A 23176-nucleotide genomic window follows, 5' to 3' on the forward strand; every position below is an offset into this window, starting at 1 on the left:
ATACGTCTCCTCTCCAAGTCTGAAAGACATTACCACATTAATGGCAGATTGGGTTTGGGGATGGCACCTCCTCAAACCCTAAAAATCCTGTATTCCCTGGTAACCACGGTTAGAAATGCTCATGCATTTACTTTGGGTCAGGCTACGTGATAGAGGCCATTTTTGCCATTTTGATAAAATCTTAATTCCTTCCACAAAACGATGTGATTTTACTCCAGGGCAGCAATCCCCCCCCTTTTTTTCCCCTCTCTCCACTGAGGTTGATCTGTCCCGAACTGAACCGAAGACGCATAAGAGACACCAATGAGTGCGGTAATAATCATAATATTAATAGCAATGAAAACATGAGCACTGTTGGATCTATAATAGTGAGATGATTTCCAGATTCTGTGACACTTTAAAAATTAGCCACAGGAACAATAACACTCACTCTTACTTCCATATGAGTCACTCTTTGATGTCCAGTGATGGACTGTTTGAACATTTCCCCTTTTCTTTTGTTGTTGCTGCAATATGTTAGAGCACAACTGGTAAAAAAAAAAAAATCCACTAGACTCTGCTTCTGTAACTGTTTGAAGAGAAAGATCATCCAAATGCAACAGCCTGTAATAGTTCTCAGTAGTTCTTTCCATGGCGGTCTTTCTCAGGCAATCACAGGGTCTTTACAGAAATAGGCCTGCAAGCCATAAATCTGAGCCAAATACCACCTTACTCTCTTTTATCCTATTAGATAATCAAGAGGATTTGTTAGCTACAATAAAACACTTTTAGAGGAGCGTGAGACCTCAGATTTTTGCAGATGTCTTCAGCAGTTGGAACTGTAAAAATGGAGTGGAATAATCTGCTAATGCATAGGAAAATCCACCGCTCAAAACTCTCATTACGCGCGGGGAGCTTTATCCAGTATCATACACTTTGCTGCAGCCTAAACAGTACACTCAGGTTTCCAATGAATACATTAAGCAACATTCACCGTTCCCTGAGTGATGTGGTCGAACTCCTCTCCAGAGTATTTCAGGTTGTAAAAATGCATCTCACATGGAAAATTTCCCACTGTGAAGTGCCTCGGCGCTGGGGCCCCTGCTGAAAAACCTCAGACCTGCTTCTTTAAACATTCTTTGATGTCTATGTGACAAAACAGCTACACAGTAGCGCTCTGCAAATGTCTTAAAACCTGTAGATGGCGCTATGGAATGATCTAATCTTAAATTTAGTCGCAATTTACAGCAACCGTTTAGCATTTCTTGTCTTACAAGCCATATCCTTTTGGGCTTCTGTTGCCTGTTTGTTGTGTTAACGTTGGTCTGACTTGAACTCAAAACTGTACAATATACAAAAGTTTTATCCTTTTATTGTTTGCTTTTGCTTTCACAGTGCTGAATTTAACCATATTTCCCTATCTGTACACACTTTTTCTAAGAAATGAAAGAGCTTGATCTGCTGATCTGACAGTAGTTGTTAGACTTTGACCTCATCAAAGTCTGGCTGTGGCTTGCTCTTCCCATAAGGCGGTGTCAAATGTCTTTCCTTTACAGTACCTCTGAATTCAAAGCTATTCCATGTCTGCAACATTCCCTGTGATTTTTACTTTAAACAACGTCGTCTGCGTTAAAAACGTACCTGATCTGTTTCAGACTTGTGATACATTTATGAAAACCGAGTGCGATTAAACAGAATAACGTCACGCGAAGGCACTGTGTGAGTAAGATTTTTTAACCCTCTTGTGGTCTTCAGAGACAGAGTCGGGCGCTTTTACAAAGTTTTTTTGATGCGGTTTCGGGAACTGACAGGACAAACTCCCCCCTGCTTCCCCACTATCTGACGGTGACATCTCCCCCTCAGTGTTGTGTTGAGTCGGCAGGAGGGTTAAAAACTGCTGGTGGAGGCTACTTTATATTGTCTGAGATGGTAAATAAGTAAGCTGTGAGAAGTTTAATTTGGAAAAAGCTAAAAGCATAATGAGTCAGTTATAACATCAAAATGGCAGTCTAACCTAAGGGGACGGTCAGTACAGAAAAAAAGCAAGTGAAACACACTTTTAATTAGGAACAAATCATGTCATCTTCATGTCCTAAATTTACTCTGCAATTGACTCATGTTCATTGTAGCATTCGGTCAGTTAAACTTTATAGGAGACATTCAGGAGAGCACCCTAACCTCACACAACGCTGCAAAGGACAGTCAGAGTCTGACTCTTGACAAGAAGTGTTTTCATGTGCAAACACATGAAACAGTCCAACGAGAATATCCAGCACTTAGGACTGCTCATTGAGGACTTCAGACATCTGCAGTGGGCGGACTTGGTGGTCTGTGGTAGCAAAATTCCTCTGATTTCATTTATTGATCTTAGAGCCTGCATGAGGCTAAATGTTATTTTCTCAGACATTCCAGTGTCTCGTCACAACACTGGCTGAAAGTTCAGGCACCTTAAACAAAAATAACTAAATATACAAGCAAATGCACAATTACCACTGAACAGACATAATAGGTACCAATAATACTGATCATATCTTTGTTTTGGAATCTGTTAGTATTAGAATATATTACACAACTAATTAACTTTTAACCATCAAAGTTTGTGTGGAAAAGAAGAAGGAAAGACAGGGAAGCTTAAGCGTTTCAGTAAGGCTGATCAAGGCTAAATTCAGATAGCTCAGGTCTAAAGATCTCAAGAAAAGCGGTAAGGTCTGATGAGGTGTTCCTGGATGCAGCGGTCAATATGCATGAAAAGCAGTGAACCGTGACAGGGTCATGGGCAGCTTAGGGTCATTGATTCATGTGGTTGTCAGGTCAGATGTTGTTTTGATATGTACCATCTCGCAGTGGCTTCCACTAAGGCATACAAAACAAAAAGTTTGGTTTGAGGAGCAAATCAATCAGCTCAAAATTTTGAGCTTACCTCCAAATTTTCTCACAGATTGTCTCTTTGCCAAACAAACATGTATGACTCAAAGGAACATGTTTTCATTTGTAAAGAGAGTCTATGACCGATCAGGGTTGTTTAGGCAGCAAAAGTCGACTCTCGCTCATGTGCTGATAGACATGCCTGTCTAATACACATATCTTCCTAAGGTTCTTTATAGGATTTTTCAAAGAAGTTCATTTTGTTTAGATAAGCTGGCTGCACTAAGTGGCTTCTGGGTGTGACTGTGGAAGAGTCCTTCAATATGAGACTTTTGATGGTCAGAGTAAATAAACAAAGTCATTTCCTTAGAAAAAGAGGTTTAAAATCTTCTGAGTCGACCCAGGTGTTTAGTGTGGGTCATTGAATTTAATAGTTGGTCATATTCCCTCAGAGAGTTGGTTATAGTTCAGACATTGTGCTCAGTGAAAGAGAGAACGAGAGAAGTTGTCTACTGTTTACAAACTCAAAGGGGCACCTGAAGGCTTTTTGCAGAGCACAGTCGCACATTTCTAACGTCTGAATTCTCTGTGTTTCCAGGTTATTAGTGGGTGCGCCGTATGAAATGACTGGGTCTTACCAAACAGGGGATGTATATAAATGCGCGCTGAACAAGAGAACCAATGGCAACAGCTGCTCAAAGCTCAATTTAGGTAAAGTATAGCAGCTCATCACCAAGGTTTCACATGATAGACTACATATCTTAATTGCAAAGAAATGAAAGCATTCTGAATTGTCTCTTTAAAACCAAGATATACAAGTACCTACTAGAATTTAGCTTACCGTTATTTAGCAAAACCTACTGTTCTATAAGTTTGCAATGGAGTAAAATTAAGTTGGGTGTAGTGTCTTACTCAAATCCAAGTTAGGATTTCAGAAGAAAAGTAACACCATAAATAGCCACCAGCACTTGTTCTTGGGTCATATTCATCCACTAAAGCACACTTAATACATTTTTATTTACCTTGTAAATCATGAAAACTGCATTACATAACTTTTATTGAAAAATATTTTCCACATACTTGTGGAAACTGTCATTCTGACATGACAGTCTGGTGTGAGACAGATAATCGGTGCAAAAATTGAGCTCCTCTGCTGTCTCCCAGTGCTAATTAGAAACAACCAATGCGAGCCAGGAGAAGGATTAGCCCTCTCCTTTTCTCCTGGCAGTGGTAAGATGTTTCTCTGCCATTAGCACATTCAACAGCATGCATATGAGCATGATTGACAGCACTAATGCCTTCCTCCTGGCTTTGATTTGCTGGTTTTGACTGGGAGTGTATTTCTGCAGATGGCACTAGTAGCTCAGGGAGTAAGGGGAGGAGACATTTTCACAGATTATCTGTCTCATAGTGTAATGTCTGGACATAATGGTGATTTTAACAAAATATGTCAAAAAACCAACAAAAAAAAAAACACTTTTTTTTAAAATAAAAGTTACTTACTGCTGTTTTAAGTAGCCACCAATTACAGCCAATGTACCAGCAATAATAAAGGGCGGCACCATCAGTCCCCCATTTTTGAATAGATTATACAGAAATTAATTTTGTTGTGCTTCTGTACAATAACAATTAAAGTATTATAATTTTCATAATACTTGTATCACAATTTGACAGTCCAAGACCAAAATAAACATGTCTATCAAAATGTTTATCAGTGGTATGTGTGATCCTAGTCATTGTAAATTCTGTGAAACAGGAGTCTGGGTACCATGCCAGTCATTCCACTTTTTAATGGTTCATGTACACTTTCCATGTGTGTATTTCACCACACTGCAGTTTTTACTGCATGCCCTATTCATAAGAGTTGCACATGTGATGTTGGTTGGATAATCACTTGCAGTTTAGTGGCGTACACGTTGGGATCTGAAGATGTGGACACTGCTTTGCCTGGACAGACAGCAATAACAAACCGCAGTCCCACATGGTGGAGCCTCTTTTTGGTCGCTGTAGGACTGTGCATGCATGGATCTGTGCATCTGAGATCCTCTCAGTGAAATTCCTTTTCCTTCAAGGAAAGATATCTCTGACCAACGTATCAGAACGAAAGGACAAGATGAGGCTGGGAATGACGCTCGTGTCTAACCCTAAAGACAGCAGCTTTGTGGTGAGTGGGACTGTAAACGAAGCCATGCTTCCTTGAAACATATTTATTGAGATGGCAGTTGACAAAAAGAAAAAAAGGCCAAGCCCACAAGATTGTCTTTTGATTATACGGTTACACTGCTGAGTTTCTTCTTACAGAATACACTTAGTTGTTGCTTGTATGAACACTTTTTTTTACATTTCAGGCTTGCGGGCCATTATGGTCGTATGAGTGCGGCAGCTCCTACTACAGCACTGGACTATGCTCCAAAGTTAATGCAAGCTTCAAATTTTCCAGGACGATTATCCCTGCCTTTCAGAGTAAGCTATAGAATATATTTTGTGCTTGACAAGGATCCACCTTTGGCTCTAAATCACAGCAGGGGGATTATATTTGCACACATGAACATATGTTTCTTTTTTTATGTTAAGGATGTGAAACCTTTATGGACATAGTGATCGTTCTTGATGGCTCCAACTCCATCTATCCCTGGTATGAAGTGCAGGATTTCCTCATCAACATTCTCCAGAAGTTCCACGTTGGACCAGGTCAAATACAGGTGGGCACGATCAATATAGGTGTCCCAAAACCTTACAAATGGCTTTATACCCCTCCTTAGGTTGATAGATGTTCGACATTTCTAATATATTTTTAGATATTTTATTAAATCATGAAGGATGAGGCATTAACGTTTTTGGTTTTGGATATATTTTTTTTCCTCAATAAATGTTTTAATTTTAAACACTGATAAATTTTTTGTTATGAAAACAAATTGTCTTGGTCTGATTTTAATGTTTTTGAGGCTAATCACCTGTTAGTTTGAAGAAAAGGGAACAAATACTTTTTCAAACGCTAGATTTGAATTAGATTTGTTTATTTACTTTTTTAAGTTTTAGTTCTTCTTATGGAGAAACTCTGGTCAATCTTACTTTGAGCTATTTCAAGCAGATTGAGCCTTCCTCCATATTTTGCTCTATGCTTATTTTATGCAGGTTGGAGTTGTCCAGTATGGTGAAAAGGTGGTTCACGAATTCAAACTCAGTGACTACAAGTCGATGGAGGAGGTGGTAAAAAGGGCACGCAGCATCGATCAGCGCGGCGGAGAGGAGACCAACACAGCTCTTGGCATCAGCACAGCACGGTACAGCACCTCTCCGCACATCAATCCTTTTACCTAGCTCTTTAGGTGCATTTTCTGTGACTGAAACCAAACACTTATCTTCTCACAGCTCACAAGCCTTCAAGCAAGGAGGCCGACGTGGCGCTAAGAAGGTCATGATTGTTATCACTGATGGAGAGTCACACGACAGCCCAGATCTCCAGCAAGCCATCGAAGACAGCGAGAAGGATGGCATCACCCGCTATGCCATTGCTGTGAGTCTGCTACTTCAATTAGTTGCATAGTTTATTTGACATGTACCATTTTCTTGGCTCAGATCACTCATAATACCGTTCAAAACCCTCTCCAAATCCCAAGCAATAATCGTATGGAAATATAGTTGAAAGGTGTAAATGATCCTTCCCAGACCACATTGCTCGGTGGCTTGTGCCAGTGCTGGTGGGGCTAATACTGCGGCTTAGCGTTCTGTCACCGTCTGAGCAAAAAACAATAAAGTCAGTTGGCTGAATATCTGCTGGAAACAGTGACATTAACTGGCACTTGTATAGGTAACCCATTTGAAGTACTATTAACTCTCTGTGGTTAACAGTGTACCGCAACAAAAAGTCTTTCTTCTGGAGTTAAAGCTTATGATTCACTCTACCTCCAGCTTATCCATAAATACTTTAACTACGTCTTAAATATTTTTTTGTATTTAGTGCTTTTTTTCATTTATTTCTATACTTTCCAATTTTGCTATATCATTGTTTAACCCTCTCATGATCTTAGCAGAACGCTCAGGAGGAGCGTAGTCAATGTCATGATCGGACATCTTAGGGGGATAGCTCCATCAGACCGTCAATTCCCAAAATTACAAAAAAAAATAAATAAATTGTGGCCTAAATGACCCCATCTCATAAGATCAGAGTAGGGTTAATAAATAAAGACGTTGAAATTTGTGGTGTGTCTTTTCTATTTTCTCGTTGAGGTCAGATGTAAATTATTTTAGACCCTGTTAAACTCTTCAGGTCAAAGGCCTTTTTATCAATGCCTGAAAAAAGAAAAGAAATAGCCTCAACCTTGACAGCTTGTCAAATCTTACTTTCGCAGGTACTTGGCTATTACAACCGCAGAGGAATAAATCCAGAGACCTTCCTTAATGAAATCAAGTACATCGCCAGCGACCCCGACGACAAGCACTTCTTTAATGTGACAGACGAGTCGGCTCTGAAAGATATTGTTGATGCTCTTGGGGAGCGGATCTTCAGCCTTGAAGGTTGGTAAAAGATTCATTTTGAATGTCAACTTTGAGTTTAAGTTTGCTTCAGGCACCGTGCAAGAAACAAAATACTCCAATAAGCAGATGACTGAAGAAAAATCAAATATCAGTGTTTGTTTAACTTGTGCACAGTTAACTGTTTTTAAATATGCAGCTGTCAACACCATTGACATTTAATTAGAGTGAAAGCTTTCTGATTTAGACTACTTAGAATGACCAAAATCACTTTTTCTATTTCCTAAATGTCAGAGAGAGAAAAAAAATGTGGTTGTTTCAAATTCTGAGCAGGATGCTAAACAATGTGCTGCTCTTAGAAAGCTATTTTGCTTTAAAGTGAAGTTTTCTGTGGCAGCTGTGCTTCAGGACACTTCTTGTTTACAGAGTCTTATTTACACAGGAACCAGTAAGAATGGGACGGCGTTTGGCCTCCAGATGTCTCAGGCAGGTTTTTCCGCACACAACTTGGAGGTGAGTCTGACTGATGCTACCCCGCTGCCTCATGCCATCTGTCACTGTGTAAAACAACACACATTCTCTCGATTTCTGTCGCTTTTTAACTCCCTCCCCACTTGCAAGTGATAAATGGGCCATTTATCACTTGGCCCCAGATGTTAAAGTTCACGCTAATTCAAGAGGAACACACACACAGACACACAGACTTTTTTCCACTTCAACTATGCTGTGATGAGAAATAAGATGCTTTGTATCCCCAAGGGAAACATACTGGTAAAGGATTATGACTGGATTGAGACAGTTTTACCACAGAATGACTCGTTCGTCTTGAAATTTCCTAGAAGTTTTTGCTTATATTTAAGCATCTCAGAGTGAAGGGCTGCAGGTGTGCTGGCATTTAGTGGAGGACAGCTGGAGGAAAAAGAAAGATATGTTTCTTCTGCTGCACTGTTTTTTCATTCCGATTTCACTCTGCTCGTCCTAGCCCTAGACTTAAATCCTAATGCAGCTACTTTGCATTTATTTCCCTCTGGGTTTTGTCGAGGGGAAAGTACATATATCCAACTCAGAATATAAAAACTATAGGAGAATTTGCAGCTGGGTAGCAGGAATCACTGGAAATTGTGTCCGTAAGGCCAGATTCCAGAGATTCTCGACAACACCAGCCTGAGTGTTGAAAGTAGGATAACGTTTTGGAAAGAATGTTTAAAAGAGAAAAACAGTCCTCGGGCCCCAGATGGTTTTACTGAGTGTAATTAGTGTCAACTTTGAATGAGGCTTATGTCATATACTTTGCAGATGTTTCATGCATCTCCATACAGCCAGCCTTCTCTCACTGTAATTTTCTCTAACTAATGGTGCAAAATAATAAGAAGACTCCAGCTTTGACACAAACGTATTCCTTTTGGTCAGATTGTATTTAAGTTAGGTTGTCTTTAAAGGACACACTCTTTGTTTGTTGAAGAACTTACTGTATTTTCACCATCTGAGGCATATAAGTACTTAAATACCAACAACCAGATGAACTTCTTAGCAAAGTGGGTCATATGTCCATACATGTAACTATGGCAGAAATAGGTCACTCATTTATGAGGCTGAGCTGCTCTGGGATTTCAACCATTTGCCATGGAGAAACCATTTTGGCCAAAGCCGACAACCACACTGGCACAACGTTGCTGTTAAAGAGTGACGTCGTGCGAGTGTGGTGAGCTCGCAATTCCATCCCTCAGGAGGAAATCACAAGTCCTCCGGCACACATGCTGGAAAGTGTGTTGTCGACAATATGGTGTACAACGAAAAAAAACAAAAAAACTGAAGTCATTATGCACGAGAACCCTGTAATTATCGTGTCAGACATACAAAGTATGGTGAGCCATGGAACATAGAAAATCCTTTTCCCAATTCTCCTGCTGTTTACGGCTAAATGCTGCCAACGCTGCTTTCTTTCCCTTCTTGAAAGTTTAAGATAGCGAATGAACAGATGAAGACGGCTGTGGTTTGAATCACTGCCAGGTTCTTGAGCACATTTGTGGCTGTAAAATGAGCTAATCAGTCTCATAAAGAATCTGAGATTAAACAAAAACATCATGACATGAAACATGAGTGAGGTTAGGGGTCTGCTAAAATATTTTTTAAAATATTAAATCTAAATATAGACGCTTATGTGTCAATTTCTGTTAACTAATTTTGCAAATTTTCTTTTGCATTGAGTCAAAGAAAATGAGCAGAGACAGAAGCAATGTTCCTGCACATCTATCTTGATGAATTTCAAACATTAGTTCATCAAAGTACAAAAATTATTCACAACCTTCTTTCAGAGAACCTGACTAGTAAAGTGGCTAAAACACAAGTCTGTCTTTTCCAGATTGGTGGTTAGTGAGTAATAGTGTGTTACTCACTATAGTGTATTTCTAGTCGGTAATACACTAGTGTAATGATGCATAGTAATTAGTAAGCCATTTGATTGTTGCACAGGGATGCTATTCTGTGTAAGTGTAAGCACTTTCCTGGGTTTCACCTTCAGGATGGGATTTTGGTGGGTGCAGTTGGAGCTTACGACTGGAACGGAGCGGTCCTGAAGGAAACACGACAGGGGAAGGTGATCCCTCCAAAGTCATCCTACACACAGGAGTTTCCTGAAGAGCTCAAAAACCATGGTGCATATTTAGGTAAGGCAAAACAAAACAGTGTAACAAGATAAATCAAGAAAAATATCAAGAAGCAACATAACATGCAGGATAAGTAAAATATTTTTGTTTAGCTTGTAGATTCCTATAATTCCCCATTAATTCCTGGAGTCTACAGTTGTGTTTACTTTTTTCAGCAAGTTATGTTTAAGGGGTGGACCGGTGATTCTTCAAAACGTCTGTTCATCTCTTGCTTGCTTCTTGCACATATTTCCCTGTTTGGTTTTAACACTTCAGACATTTGCTGTAATTGTGACTCAATTGTATCTGAATTTGCCACACAGGTTGGCATTACTATTTACAAAATGCCACTTCAAATCAGGCACTTTACAGGACAAACACGTCATAATCATGTCCAGTGTACAGAGATCAATTATAGGTACCAAATCAAATCAATTCACCCGAAATACAATTATTCAAAGCTATTTGCATACAGTCTAATTGAATCCAATTCTAAGAATATTTTAGGAGTTTTCTCTCTCTCATATTCCTACCGTTTGCTCCAAAACCGTGACGACACGATTCAGACGCCAGAAAATTTGTCATAGTCCAAACATCACACCGCAAAATTCAACACTCCTTATTTGACCCCCAAACTCTGACAAAAAGCCGCACAATTCAACACCATGCTGCTAACACTTCACAACAACTCATAGGCGGAGCGCTGCCCACCACAAATAATGATCCAGGCGGAACATGGTGTGCTACATAATTTAACGAAGCTTCAAGGCATATACATTTTTCTCAAGAAATTTTAATAATCAAGGTACTCGAATCATTCGAGGGAATTGTTTCAGCCTGAACTATAACATATCACAGTACACTACAGTTGGTCCACTGATGCCGTTTGGTAAAATTAATCAATCTCTGGAGTCAAAACTGATTTCAAAATTTACAGAAATCCCACATGGTGAGCAAGCAGACAAAATTACTGGTTTATAGCAAAAAGGCCACACAAAGGAAATAAACAAACAAAACATTTGATAAACTAAGAGTAAACAGCATTAATAACAGCTATCTCAAAATGTCCTCCAGGAGCTTAAACAGCAGAACAACAGCCGACTCTGGAAAGCCACACCAGAGTGACTTACCTTATAGTTAAGACATTAGTCTTTAAGACTAATGTCTTACAGTTAAGACATTAGTCTTAACTGTAAAGTGTTTACATAAGAAAGTGCTAATCTTCCTTTTGAAGGTAGTTATAATGTTTGCCTTGGCAACAGTAACCAACTTAAACTTATACAAAACAATGATGCAGAATTTGAAATTGAGAGATGGAGAAAACAACCAGCAGGTACATTGTGGGTTTGATTTTAGAACTTAAAGAGAGAAAGGAAACCTAAAAAAATCAGAGCATTACAGATTTGGAGTCTGGGAGTAAACCATTGTTAAATAATGTGTATGTGTGCGTGTGTGTATGTGTGTGTGTGGGGGTGTGTGTGTGTGGGGGGGTGTGTGTGTGGGTGTGTGTGTGCGTGTGTGTGTGTGTGTGTGTGTGTGTGTGCGTGTGTGTATGTGTGTGTGGGGGGGGTGTGTATGGTGTGTGTGTGTGTATGTGTGTGTGTGTGTGTGTTGTGTGTGTGTGTGTGTGTGTGTGTGTGTGTGTGTGTGTGTGTGTGTGTGTGTGGGTGTGCGCGGGGGTGTGTGTGTGTGTGTGACTCTTTTACCTCCTCAGGATATACCGTAACATCTGTGGTGTCATCCAGAAATGGCCGTCTGCTCGTGGCAGGAGCTCCACGTTTTAACCACACGGGCAAAGTCATTATCTTCACTCTGAAGAACACGGGGAACCTCACCATCCTGCACTCACTCAAAGGCCACCAGGTACAGCAGGTGTTACCACTTCACCAACATTATGAAAAAGTTAGATAAACCAGTCCCATTTTAAATAAACAAGTAATAAATGTAAGACATCCAGATCTAAGAGTAGATTAGCTAGATATTTATTGGCACTTGATCAATATTGGTCAGATTTACAATATAAATACAAATAAAAAGAAGCTTGCAGCTGATAATAAGTTAAAACCTGAAGAGGAGACATGGGTATGCCCTTCCCATGGGCTCACCACCTGTGGGAGGGACAAAAGGGTTGAGCGCAGTCTGGGGTGGGTGGTGGCCGATGGAGGGGGCCCTGGCTGTCCGATCCTCGGTTGCAAAAGCTGGCATTTAAAACATGTTTTTATGAAATCACCAGAGTCAGGTGAATTACTTTAGGTGGTAAATTAATAATGTTCAAAGATTTTAATGCATATTATTTTATTTTAACATGAAAATTTTCATCCAACTTGTGTACTTCTTTGAAATGTAGGCAATATATAGATTCATATAAATCTTACTTTCTGGACATTTCATTTGAAGCTATATTTTGTATAGTTTACTTGGTATGTTTAGAAATAATGTTTGAATCATTTATATATAAAATTGCAGATTTTTCTTTCATGTATTCAGTCCAAGTTACATAAATACAAATAAAAGTCAGAAAGAAGGAAATCTAAGTTTGACACTGGAGCTCAATAAAATGTCTGTGATTCACTGCAGCAGTCCAAACTACAAAGGCATATTGAACTGCATTGTGATACGAGTGCAATTGTTTTGGGGATTCCCAGAGCGCTGCAGATGGTATCTTAAAGTTGAATATTAGTGTCTGCAGAACTCCAACTTCAAATCCAGCATTGTGAATCTGGCTGTGTTTTGTGTCAATGGCTGATGTGCTCACACCTGGCAACTCTTCACAGCCTGCAAGCCTGGAATGATCTCGCTTCAGCTTACATTGTAACATGTCAACAACAAGTTAACCAGAGGAGCAGATGTTTTTTATTTTTTATTTTTTACTGAACTATTTCTTGAACTTACAGCTCTTGAGCAAATAACTCTTTTTGTATATTTTTTATAGCCAGATGTTTCAGATCTGTTTTGAAAGAACTAGATGATGTTCCCTTTATTGAAGCATCTGATTCTGACTCTATAAAACTTTAAAAGCCTAAAAACCACCAGGATCCACGGCTGGCTGCGACTCATCATATGCCGCCTCTTCCTTTCAACATTCAAGTTTAACAAACATTCAAGCCCGTCCCTAAATCATTAAACTAATAAGATGCATTTCAGTGTGTTACACTATACAAATGTAGTGCATTGCAAAAGTATTTATACCCTTAAGAAATATCTCTATTTTTGTCATTTTACGTCTCTTGGACTTAATTATTATTTTGGGTGATAAACCAAAACAAAGTAGTCCACAAATAAAGCTTGATTAAAAAAATAAAAAACAAGAATCATCTCAAAGACCAAAATACAGACAGGTCAAGGAGAAAGTTCTAAGCAGCTCCAATACGACAAGCTTTAAATGCCCAAAAATGGGAGGGAGGGAGTATTACACAGCTACAAATTTACCAAGACATGTCCGTCCAACTAAACGGAGGACAAACAAAGAGAGCTTTGATCAGAGAAGCAGCAAAGAGACACAATGAAACTCTGGAGTTGCTATAAGGATTCACAGCTTAGCTATAATTATTTATTGACAGGAAAACAAGTAGTTGTTGCTCCTTAAATCTTGATTTTATGCAAGAGTGGTAATAAGAAGGTCGCTGTTGAAAAGAGGAGACATTTGTTTTGCAGTTAGTCACAACCTGATTGGGGAAAAAAAGTGGAAAAATTGAGGTAGGCTAGTAATAAACCTTGTGGCCAACTTGGAAACCAGTAAATCTGGAGGAAAAACTAACACAGCATATGACCCCGAGAGTAAAACATAGTGGTGGCAGCATTGTTCTGTGAGAATGTTTTTCTTCAGCTGGGACATGGAAGCCGAGCTGATGGAAAGATGGATGAAGTTTAACACGGGATAATCTTAGAAGAAAACCTTTACGAGGCTGCAAACATACAGCCAGAGCTGCGGTTCAGATCAAATCATATATGCCCCTGTAACTTGATTCTACAATCACTTATAGGTTCTGATTATTTTGTTATTTGAATTTATAAAAATGCCTAAAAAAATGCCTCCTTTCCCTTCCATTTTATAATGAAGTGTTGAGTTGTTGTGGTCTCTAACATGAAATCCAAAAAGTTTGTTAAAAATTTAGTTATAAGACAGAATGTGAAAAAGTTCAGATGTGGAGTTTTAAAAAATATTCCTTCAAGCAGAAATATGCAGAAATAAGTGAGACGCTTGACTTCATGTCGACGTCTGTTTCAGATTGGCTCCTACTACGGCAGCGAGATTGCGCCCGTGGACATCGATGGAGATGGCATAACCGACAACCTGTTGGTGGCAGCCCCGATGTTCTTCAGTGCAGGCATGGAAAAAGGGAAGGTCTACATCTACAGAGTCACCGAGATGGTGGGTATTGACTAATCGCACAGAACGCAGGACCGTTTTAATTAAGTTTTGGCGAAACAACTCAACACAAAACTGGGTCAACACCTGCTCTAAACCAGATGTCACCAGCTTTATTTAAACCACACCTGTTGGCACATTCAGGGTTTGACACATGACCTTCTCCTGATCGAATGGGAGAACCTCTTCATGCCAGCGTTCAGACTTCACAGGATGTGGAGAGTGAACTCAGGAGGAAAGTATTCTGCCCCTTCCGAGCCCGGTTCCAGCGGCACACCATCTTGGACGCTAGAAGCGTCTTCAGAAAGAAAAATGTTCCCAGTGCTCCAGGTCTGTCTCGCTGGTTGGGAAAATGAATGTCCTCAGCTGGTTTAAATTCAGAGAGCAGGCATGGATGAGGTATTTAAACGTCTGTTGTGGCCAAAACCACATCACAGGTGGCAAGTCTGAGCTTTCAAGCAAAACATAAACAAATCATACCTTAGCGGGGTGTCTCGTCATTAAGACAGAAATGCCACATGTTCAGGGCAGTTAATATTAATGATGTGGTTGATTCAGGTGTTGCTTGAGATGCTGCTTTGTGAATTGGTTCTGGAAAAACACTTGCATTCATCTCTGTGGTCCTACTAAATACTTGGGAAATGCTCTGGGATTCCACAGATTAAATAGTGTTCTGACACATTGGCAGTAAGCACTAAAAACCTACCTACGGAACCTTTTGATGAATAAACCTTTCCTTTTTTTAGTTTTGTACTTTTTGCTTATTGGAGTTGTTATATCCAATATTTTTACAATTTTTATTCACATTAGCACTTCTAACGTTTCTCTGGATGAGTTCAGTTCAACTCCTTTTAGCTTTCTTTTAATTGTCTTTGTTCTAAATAGTCTAAACATATCCATAGAGAAATATTTGCCACAAAAAATCTTCTATAAATTTTATTTATTAATGACACAGAACCACATATATTATAGGACTACACAGGCTCGTCTCAAAGAATCAGAAGATAACCTAAAATCCAATTTATTTCAGTAATTCTGTTCAAGATTAAGCTCTTACATTTTTTAGATGCATTATACAGAGTGTTATATTTAATTTGGATTAATATGGATGATTATAGCTTGCAATTAATGAAAATTGGAGTTATAGAAAATATAAAAGATACAGGTTGCTTCAATCTGCATTGAGTCTGGTGTCTCTCCTCAGCCTCTTGACAATAGTCCACACAGAGTCATCACAGTGTTTATGTCACGTTTCTCTGCCAGTCAATCAACAGTGATACGATTGTCATTTAGCCAATCACAGGTGTTGACATCTTTGGTAGTGTGGACAGGTGCCAAGCCCTGCTGGAAAATGAAATGCACATTTCCATAAAGAAAGGTAGAAAGCAGAGGGAAATATGAAGGGCTCTAAACTTTTCTGATACAGGCTTTGAGTAAAATCAGTGGAATTATAGAAAGCAGAAGATGACACGACTCCTGAAAACTTCGCTGACTGGAAAATACCTAGACATAAAGTAACTTGAATTCTGTGCTTTTCCACTCTTTCTGTGGGACGTTTCCAAATCATGTGTTAAATTCACTTCCAGCTGATAATGAATGTTTGAACACTTAGCAGCTTTCCAGTTCGTTTTCTCCTAAACGCAGGTGAGATACGTCTGACATTATCTCTTGTTCAGGAGTGCATGAATGTAAAGGATGTGGCAGCTATTATTATAAGCTGTTATCAACAAATAGATTAGTATTTGAACCCATTCTTAATTTTGTAAATTTGTTCAAAAACGATTAGATAAAATTTGATCTCCCAGCAAAATGGGATTTAATACTTATTAGAAAAACTTGTATTGGCAAGCAGAGTGCTGAGTCTGTTACTAGTTAGTCACCCAGTTCTCACATCCATGAAGACTCACTTCTTCACAGAAAGTCTCTAAATCTTTTATGATTCTTTTGGCTGCTTCTTGGCCACCTTACCCCTTGAACTTTTCTACATTTATTAAGGTTAAACACACAAACATAACTGCATTTAACTTGGAAATTATGTGAGAGTGCATCCAAAATAAGGCATAATTGTGAAGCTACAGGAAAATTGTATGGTTTTAAAAATTCGTCATTCATATGTTTTCAATTAATTTCAGATAGAATGTGTAGAGCAACGTCAAGCTGCAGTCTAGATACCAAAATTACAGCTTATAAGATTAATTAAAGCACTATCTGCCTCGTGTTGTATATATTTGTGATTCTGATGCAGTCCGACTTGATCAAAAAAATAATAGTTCACACATTATGCCATCTGACACGTACAGCTGTCTCTCTGTGGACTGGTCGTGACCTTTCGGTGCCTCCTCATGAACCATATGTTTTAAATCAAACAGCATTATGTTTCTCTGTTTCTTTATAAATCTTCCATTTTGTCACATATCCTCACATCAGGTAGCTGAGAAGTAAAAGCCTCCATTTAAGTCAACTTCACTTGCATTCACACAACTGAAAAAACAAGTGAGCTCATGTTTAATCTGGCAGCCCTGAGTTTTATTACTGTATGACTGTTTGATGCCAAATAGAGCAATGATATGGATGACTACTAATGGACTCCGGTTCCATTTTCTCAGACTTATGTCTGAAACTTTTTCCAGCAGTCTGCTTGCCTCTGAAGTCACGGTTATCTTCCATGGGCCTTAGCACTTCCCAAGAATAGAACTTCAAATAAATATCTTTAGCTATAATGCTTTTTTCCCCTCTCAGAACCCAAAGGTAAGATTCTTTAGATTTTTTTTAGTGCCTGAAGTTTCAGTTCAAAGAAAAATAAAACAAAGAGTTATGTGCAAAAGACAGATGTTAATCCAAACTCAGTATTCTGTTTAAAAAAACAAAACAAGATAGAAAATAAGTGAATTACGGTACTTTTTCTGTATCAGCAATGGTTTGAAGATAATTGATGCAATAAACACTAATGAATGCAAAGCACAATAACTTTCTTTCACTTGTTAAAAGTTTCAATCCAAGGTTGGAGGGTCCTTTCACATCCCAATCAGAGTTTTACTGGGAAACAAACAGAACATTTATGGTTCCCTTATTTAGGGTATAATATTCTTTGAGAAACAAATAGTAAAAATGCTGTTTTGAAGCATCTTTTTTGTCCAACAGTCAACTGATCAAAGTTGAGCTTACATGCTGCTTAACTTGAGCATATGTATTTTCTAGAGTATAGACTTAATAAATGCTTCCCCCCATTTTATCTGTGACGTTACCATCACATCTTTGAAGCCTCTTCATGATTGATCAGTGTGTCCTCATTAAAAAGATGGCAGTATGTGGGATTTTTGTTTCTAATCTCCAACATCTGGGTCTTTTTTATGATTATCCAAAACACCATCTTTCCAGATTCTTAACAATATGCACTGATTGAAGTTAAAAACATTGCTTACCTTATTACTGAAGCATATAGCATGAAAAGCAGCATAAATGACTTTGTTCCGTTTGCTGTGCATGAGAGACCATGTTGACTCTTGTTCACAGCAGACTGAGTCTACTGAAACAAATCTGGTGATACCCTAACCCTAACCCTATATACAACCATTGATTTTGGCAACTAGGCTGGTTATTGCCAGTGACTACATTTTGGCACCTCATACAGACTTCACGTATTTCTTTTAGAATATGATGAGTGATATTTTTGCATGGAGTAAAGGTTGTAGAAAAGATGCTGTGTTTTATGGAACTTTTAAGACAAAAGAGGTTCGTTTTTTTTCCTTTGGTTTTCCTTTGTTGACCAATCTAAATCTCAGAACAGCCAAACGTTGCTTTTTGCAGCGGTGTCATACATCAGCAGGATGTCTGAAACTACTCCACTCTTTAGCTGAACATCAAAAACAGTCAGAGGTGTTAAGCTGGTCTCCTACTTCTGACCATGTGAATGTTTTCCACCATGTCTGGAATGTGAACATCCAGTCTACGCAGGCTCTGTATCGTAGACAAGACTTAAAGGATCTACTGGTAAGATCTGTGTGTACGATACCAGAGGACATTGACAGAGATCCTCTTGAGTTCAACGAGTCACAACTAAAAGATCCTGTTTTTGATGCTGTTGCTTATCAGGATATTTTCACACAGCACAAATCTAGTTTTTCTCTATACACTGAAAAAAATAAGTCATTGGATGAACATAAAAAAATTATGGAAAGGATTTCCACCTGATTACTTTGCTTTATTTCAGCACCATGTACTTGTGTTACTCTTATTTAAAGCAAATGTGTTAGGTCAACCTAATTTATTAAGATTATTCCAATGTAAAGCAAATGTGTTGGCTCAACTTGTTACAATGGTGATTCAATGGGTGATTCTAAATCAAACATGTTGGCTCAACGTAATATATTGTGGTTATTCTTATATAAATTAAATGAGTTGGCAAAACATAATTCATTAAGGTTGTTCTAATTTAAACCAAATATGTTGGCTTAACCAGAATTATGGTAATGCAACGGATGATTGTAAATCAAATGAGTTGGCTCAACTCCATTCATTAAGGTTATTCAAATTCAAATGAAATGTGTTGACTCAACATATTTTTTAAAGGTTCCTTTAACTCAGTTACTATAGCGTGACCCAGTGTAATGCAATACAGCCAGCCCAACTAATCTGCAATGTTTAGGACCAAATCATTGATGTGACTTCATTAAGATGAATGTAAATCTAGTTGAAACCACCTTATTTTACAGTGGTACCTTCACACTACTTGATTCAGTAGGTCCAACTCACTAAAAGTAAGTTAGCTCAACAAATATGCTTCATGCTAAAAGACAGCTAGTTATACGTGTGGAAATCCTTTCCATTATTTCATGATGTTAATTCAAAGACATATTTTCAAGCGTTAATCAAGCATTTTAAGATAGCACTAGGTGAAAGTGTAGGAAGAACACTCAACAATTAGAAAAGGTACAACACAATTGTATTTGCAGAATTGTTATACATCGTCTTTTTACACAGCACAAAACACAGCTGAGTTGGACATTGAAATAAAAAAAACAACTACAAAAAGGTTACAGTTCATTTCCCAGCCAATTCTTTACAACATAAAACATGTCAGTATAGTTGCACAACTTAGAGAACTGTAACAATAAAATCTTTTCTACTGCAGTCTTTAAACACTGATTTTCCATATGAAACTTTACTCAACTTAGCGGCGAGTTTCATATTGAGAACTTGTGCTTTCTTTGATAAGTTCTTTCCATCCAATTTCATTATTATTTCCTGTATTACTTCAAAGGTATGCTTGAGTTACTGAGCAAGTTGAGTGCTGAACGCACTAAACTTGAGGGTAGCTCAAGTTTAGTGCGTAGATTAGTCCAGCAGCATCACTATTGCAGAAGATACACTGCCCAAGCTGTTCATAACTTCCACCTCCTCCAGGACAATCCCAACATCCAGATGTGCATCGGCAGCCTCTGCACCCTCTGCTCAAATGACGATTCCGAGGACAGTCTCGGCTTTGGCCATTTCATTCATCAACGTCCTAAGGGAGTTAGGGAAGGGTATTGGGGGGGAGACAATTCACATGTAATTAAATAAATAAATTAGACTGACATTGATGAGTCACTCATGGACCTTAGTTGGTGAAAGTATTTAACAACTCTTAGGAGTTCTATTGTAAACACAAAGAGAATTTAACATACCATGTACTCCCTCACCAGCTTCTCTGGATCTTCATTTAGGTACACACAGACCTTTGAGGATGCACTCTCGTCTGACCTCAGCAGTGTCTTCCTAAATATGCAGATAAAAAAACAAAGACAACAATTTCAAAACTCCAGCAGTATAGATTCACACACTTGAAAGCATAGCTACATTCAAAGGAAGTCACAACAAAAGTGATCAGTATAAAGTGATCAGTGACTTGCAGTCTATTTGAAAGATATTTAAAATTGTTAGTATCCCTTCATTATGCCATGACTAAAATGGAGTTTAACATCTTATTTAAACATCTAACTGAAGCTGTTAGATGTTTAAATAAAGACATGAATATATCACCAAAGAAATATGTGAAAAGTACAGAATGGTCAACACAGTCTATATCCTTCTACTTAAAAGAATATGCAAAGCATTCCATGTCTTACAAGTACATGGACAGTCTATGTGTGGGCATGGATAACGTCGCATATGCCGGTGTTTAAGTGTAAAATGTTTTAACAGGTCATATCTACGAGACAGAGAGAGACTACACTCCTTACATTTCCACATCCCCACGCAAATAAAGACAAATAAAACAGACTGGCCAAATAAATGTTTAGCTGAACTCTAGCTTTATAAGCTCTCTAACACTACATTCAGTCACTTTAGATCTGGCAAAACTTACTATTAGCCACTGAAATCTATAACTTGATAGCCGATGAGCCCCTTGACCAGTACTTACGCAGGTGGATTACAGACAGGTGATCAGGTGATGTTCTGAAGAGATCAGATATATTTTCAGCCATTAAAATATGCAATTCATACTGAACTGAGTTGTATCTTTTAGTACAAGACCCTTGAATGCCTCATGAATATAACCACAGGACACATGCAAGCACGTATGTGCAGAACAGCGGTGAATTGAACATGGTAGAAAGCAATAGTAACATAGGTCAAAATGAGCACAAACAATCAACACAAAAAAACATCAACATTTCAAAATTAAACCAATGAACTTCAATATTGTTTCTGAGCTACAATTATTTGGGGACAACAAAGAAGAGTCCAAAAAACCCCCAACATCTTTACAGCAGAGGAATATGTATTTTAAAGAAAAAAAATAGAAAGCTCAAGTCTGTAATAATGGATAATCCATTGAGAGTTTTAGCCTGACAAAATATACTAGAAATCCATAACTAACAGGTATTTTAGGAACATTTAACAAAGCTCAGAAAGCAATGCTTTCTGCAGGTTTCACCGACTGAAATGTAGGACTTTTTATTACCATAATTAATTAAGAATCTCGATGATGATAGAAAGGTACCAAAGTGTGTATCTACATTTACCTCCATAGTAACATTACTGAAATAGAATTAAAATAGTTAGAAATAGACTGATGCCAGATCCGTGTGTTAAAAATCCACTAAACCTCCAGGGAGCTCAGGAGGAGCAAAACTGTGACATTTCTGGGGTCCATTTGTGTCTCTGGCAGCAGCTTTGTACACTACATATGGCTCTGCAGACTTTTTTCGCACAGAATGTACCTAACATGGTGCGGCGATAAATGTAAACAAAAAGCTATCTGCCTTAACCTAACCGACTTAATCTACAAAACATGAAATAATGTGACACAAGTATGGAACAAGTAGAAAATGGTGCAAATGGTAGAGAAATTTTAAGTTACATATTTTTATATGGATTTGGATGAAAATAGTTTGACTCTTACCTTCTTCAAATTAAGTAGATGCACGCCAGGAATCTCCCCTCTGCCCTTGAAAAAACCCAACAAGGTGCAAGCCAGTTATCTCGCGTGATTTTCCGTAATCTCTTGATGTCGCTGGATCCTCTTCAGCGAGAGATGAGTTTGACACAATAGCGCTTTGGAACTGACGTCACTGTGTTTTTTTTTTAATGAGATTAACTTTGACAAATATTGATATTGAATAAAATTTTATATATATATATATATATATATATATATATATATATATATATATATATATAATATATATATATATATATATATATATAGATAGATACTGCGCAGGACCCTCAAGCTCCCAGGCCTCTGGTAGAGGACCCGAGCTCAGAGGATAAGAACCACCCGCGGTGGGTATATAAATGTTAATTAGATTTATTCAAGTTGAGATAACGTCATTCAATCACGTTAGTCCAGTTGAGAGAAAAAACCGATTGTCTCGCGTGTTCTCGCGTGATATGCCGTGATCTCACTCGTTGTCGTCAGCACAATATCAGTCTGACAATAATGAATCATGTTAGCTCAACATGATTCAATTTTATAAATGTGAAGTCGTGGAATATCTTGTTTATCCAACATGATTTTATCACGTTTTCGCTTCAAACCCAACATTATTGTGTGAAAGGTACATGATATTCTTTTGTTCATGTAATATGCCCCGACGTTCTTTTTTTTTTTGGCGGAAGATCTAGCTGACGTAATTGAATCACGTTATCTCACCTTGAATACATTTTATTCCATTTGCGAGAGAAAACCAATTGTCTCGTGTATTCTCGCGTGATATCCCGTGATTTCCAGTAATATTGCGTGAACTTGCATGATATCCCGTGATCTCACTCGTGGTCTTCAGCATAGGATCGGTCTGACTATAATGAATCATGTTAGCTCAACATGATTCAATTTTATAAAAGTTGAAGTTGTGGAATATCTTGTTTATGCAACATGATTGTATCATGTTTTTGGCTCAAACATGGAATTATTTAGTTAACAGTACATGATATTCTTTTGTTAATGTGATAACCCCTGAGGTTCCTTTTTTACAGTGTACGCAGACAACAAGACCCTTATGGAAAACATTTTTAAACATTTAAACATTTTTCAGCAGACTGCTGAAAAGACATAGGAGTGTCAGCCGTATTCTTAGAAAAAGGGCATCTAAGTCACATTTTAGCTTATGTCCAAAGCAAATGTTGCTCAAATCAACCAGTCTATTAGTTGATCAAATGGCATATTTTTAAAACTGCCACAATCAATACCAATGGTAGGCAAGATTTCTCTCATGGCAAACAGGGTAATTTTTTATATTTAAACATTTAGCGAACAGTAAATTGCTAAAGATGTTCAAAATTCCTTATTACTGATGTTCACTTGAGAAAAAAGCCCTATTCTTAAAATTTCAAAAATAGATTTTGTGTGACCAAA

General features: G+C 38.1%; 1 protein-coding gene and 1 long non-coding RNA gene across 2 annotated transcripts in view; one reads left to right on the forward strand and one right to left on the reverse strand.

Annotated features, from left to right (window-relative positions):
• The window catches only part of itga11a (integrin, alpha 11a), a 59126-nt gene that overhangs the window by 14713 nt on the left and 21237 nt on the right, over positions 1-23176 (forward strand). The window contains exons 3-13 of the mRNA XM_055045101.1: positions 3443-3555; positions 4917-5008; positions 5193-5307; positions 5419-5546; positions 5980-6128; positions 6217-6361; positions 7197-7362; positions 7763-7833; positions 9842-9986; positions 11680-11828; positions 14194-14337. Of these exons, the coding sequence (XP_054901076.1) occupies positions 3443-3555; positions 4917-5008; positions 5193-5307; positions 5419-5546; positions 5980-6128; positions 6217-6361; positions 7197-7362; positions 7763-7833; positions 9842-9986; positions 11680-11828; positions 14194-14337 (1417 nt within the window). The remainder of the gene's footprint in view (positions 1-3442; positions 3556-4916; positions 5009-5192; positions 5308-5418; positions 5547-5979; positions 6129-6216; positions 6362-7196; positions 7363-7762; positions 7834-9841; positions 9987-11679; positions 11829-14193; positions 14338-23176) is intronic.
• On the reverse strand, positions 19485-21841 carry LOC129369589 (uncharacterized). Its single transcript, XR_008606953.1, has 4 exons — positions 21722-21841; positions 20738-20772; positions 20001-20091; positions 19485-19840 (listed from the first exon to the last, which is right to left on the reverse strand). It is a non-coding gene; the product is annotated as an uncharacterized LOC129369589 (long non-coding RNA).

This window comes from Poeciliopsis prolifica, unplaced genomic scaffold, assembly GCF_027474105.1.
Source record: "Poeciliopsis prolifica strain line A6 unplaced genomic scaffold, Auburn_PproV2 SCAFFOLD021, whole genome shotgun sequence".
NCBI classification, from domain to species: Eukaryota; Metazoa; Chordata; class Actinopteri; order Cyprinodontiformes; family Poeciliidae; genus Poeciliopsis; species Poeciliopsis prolifica.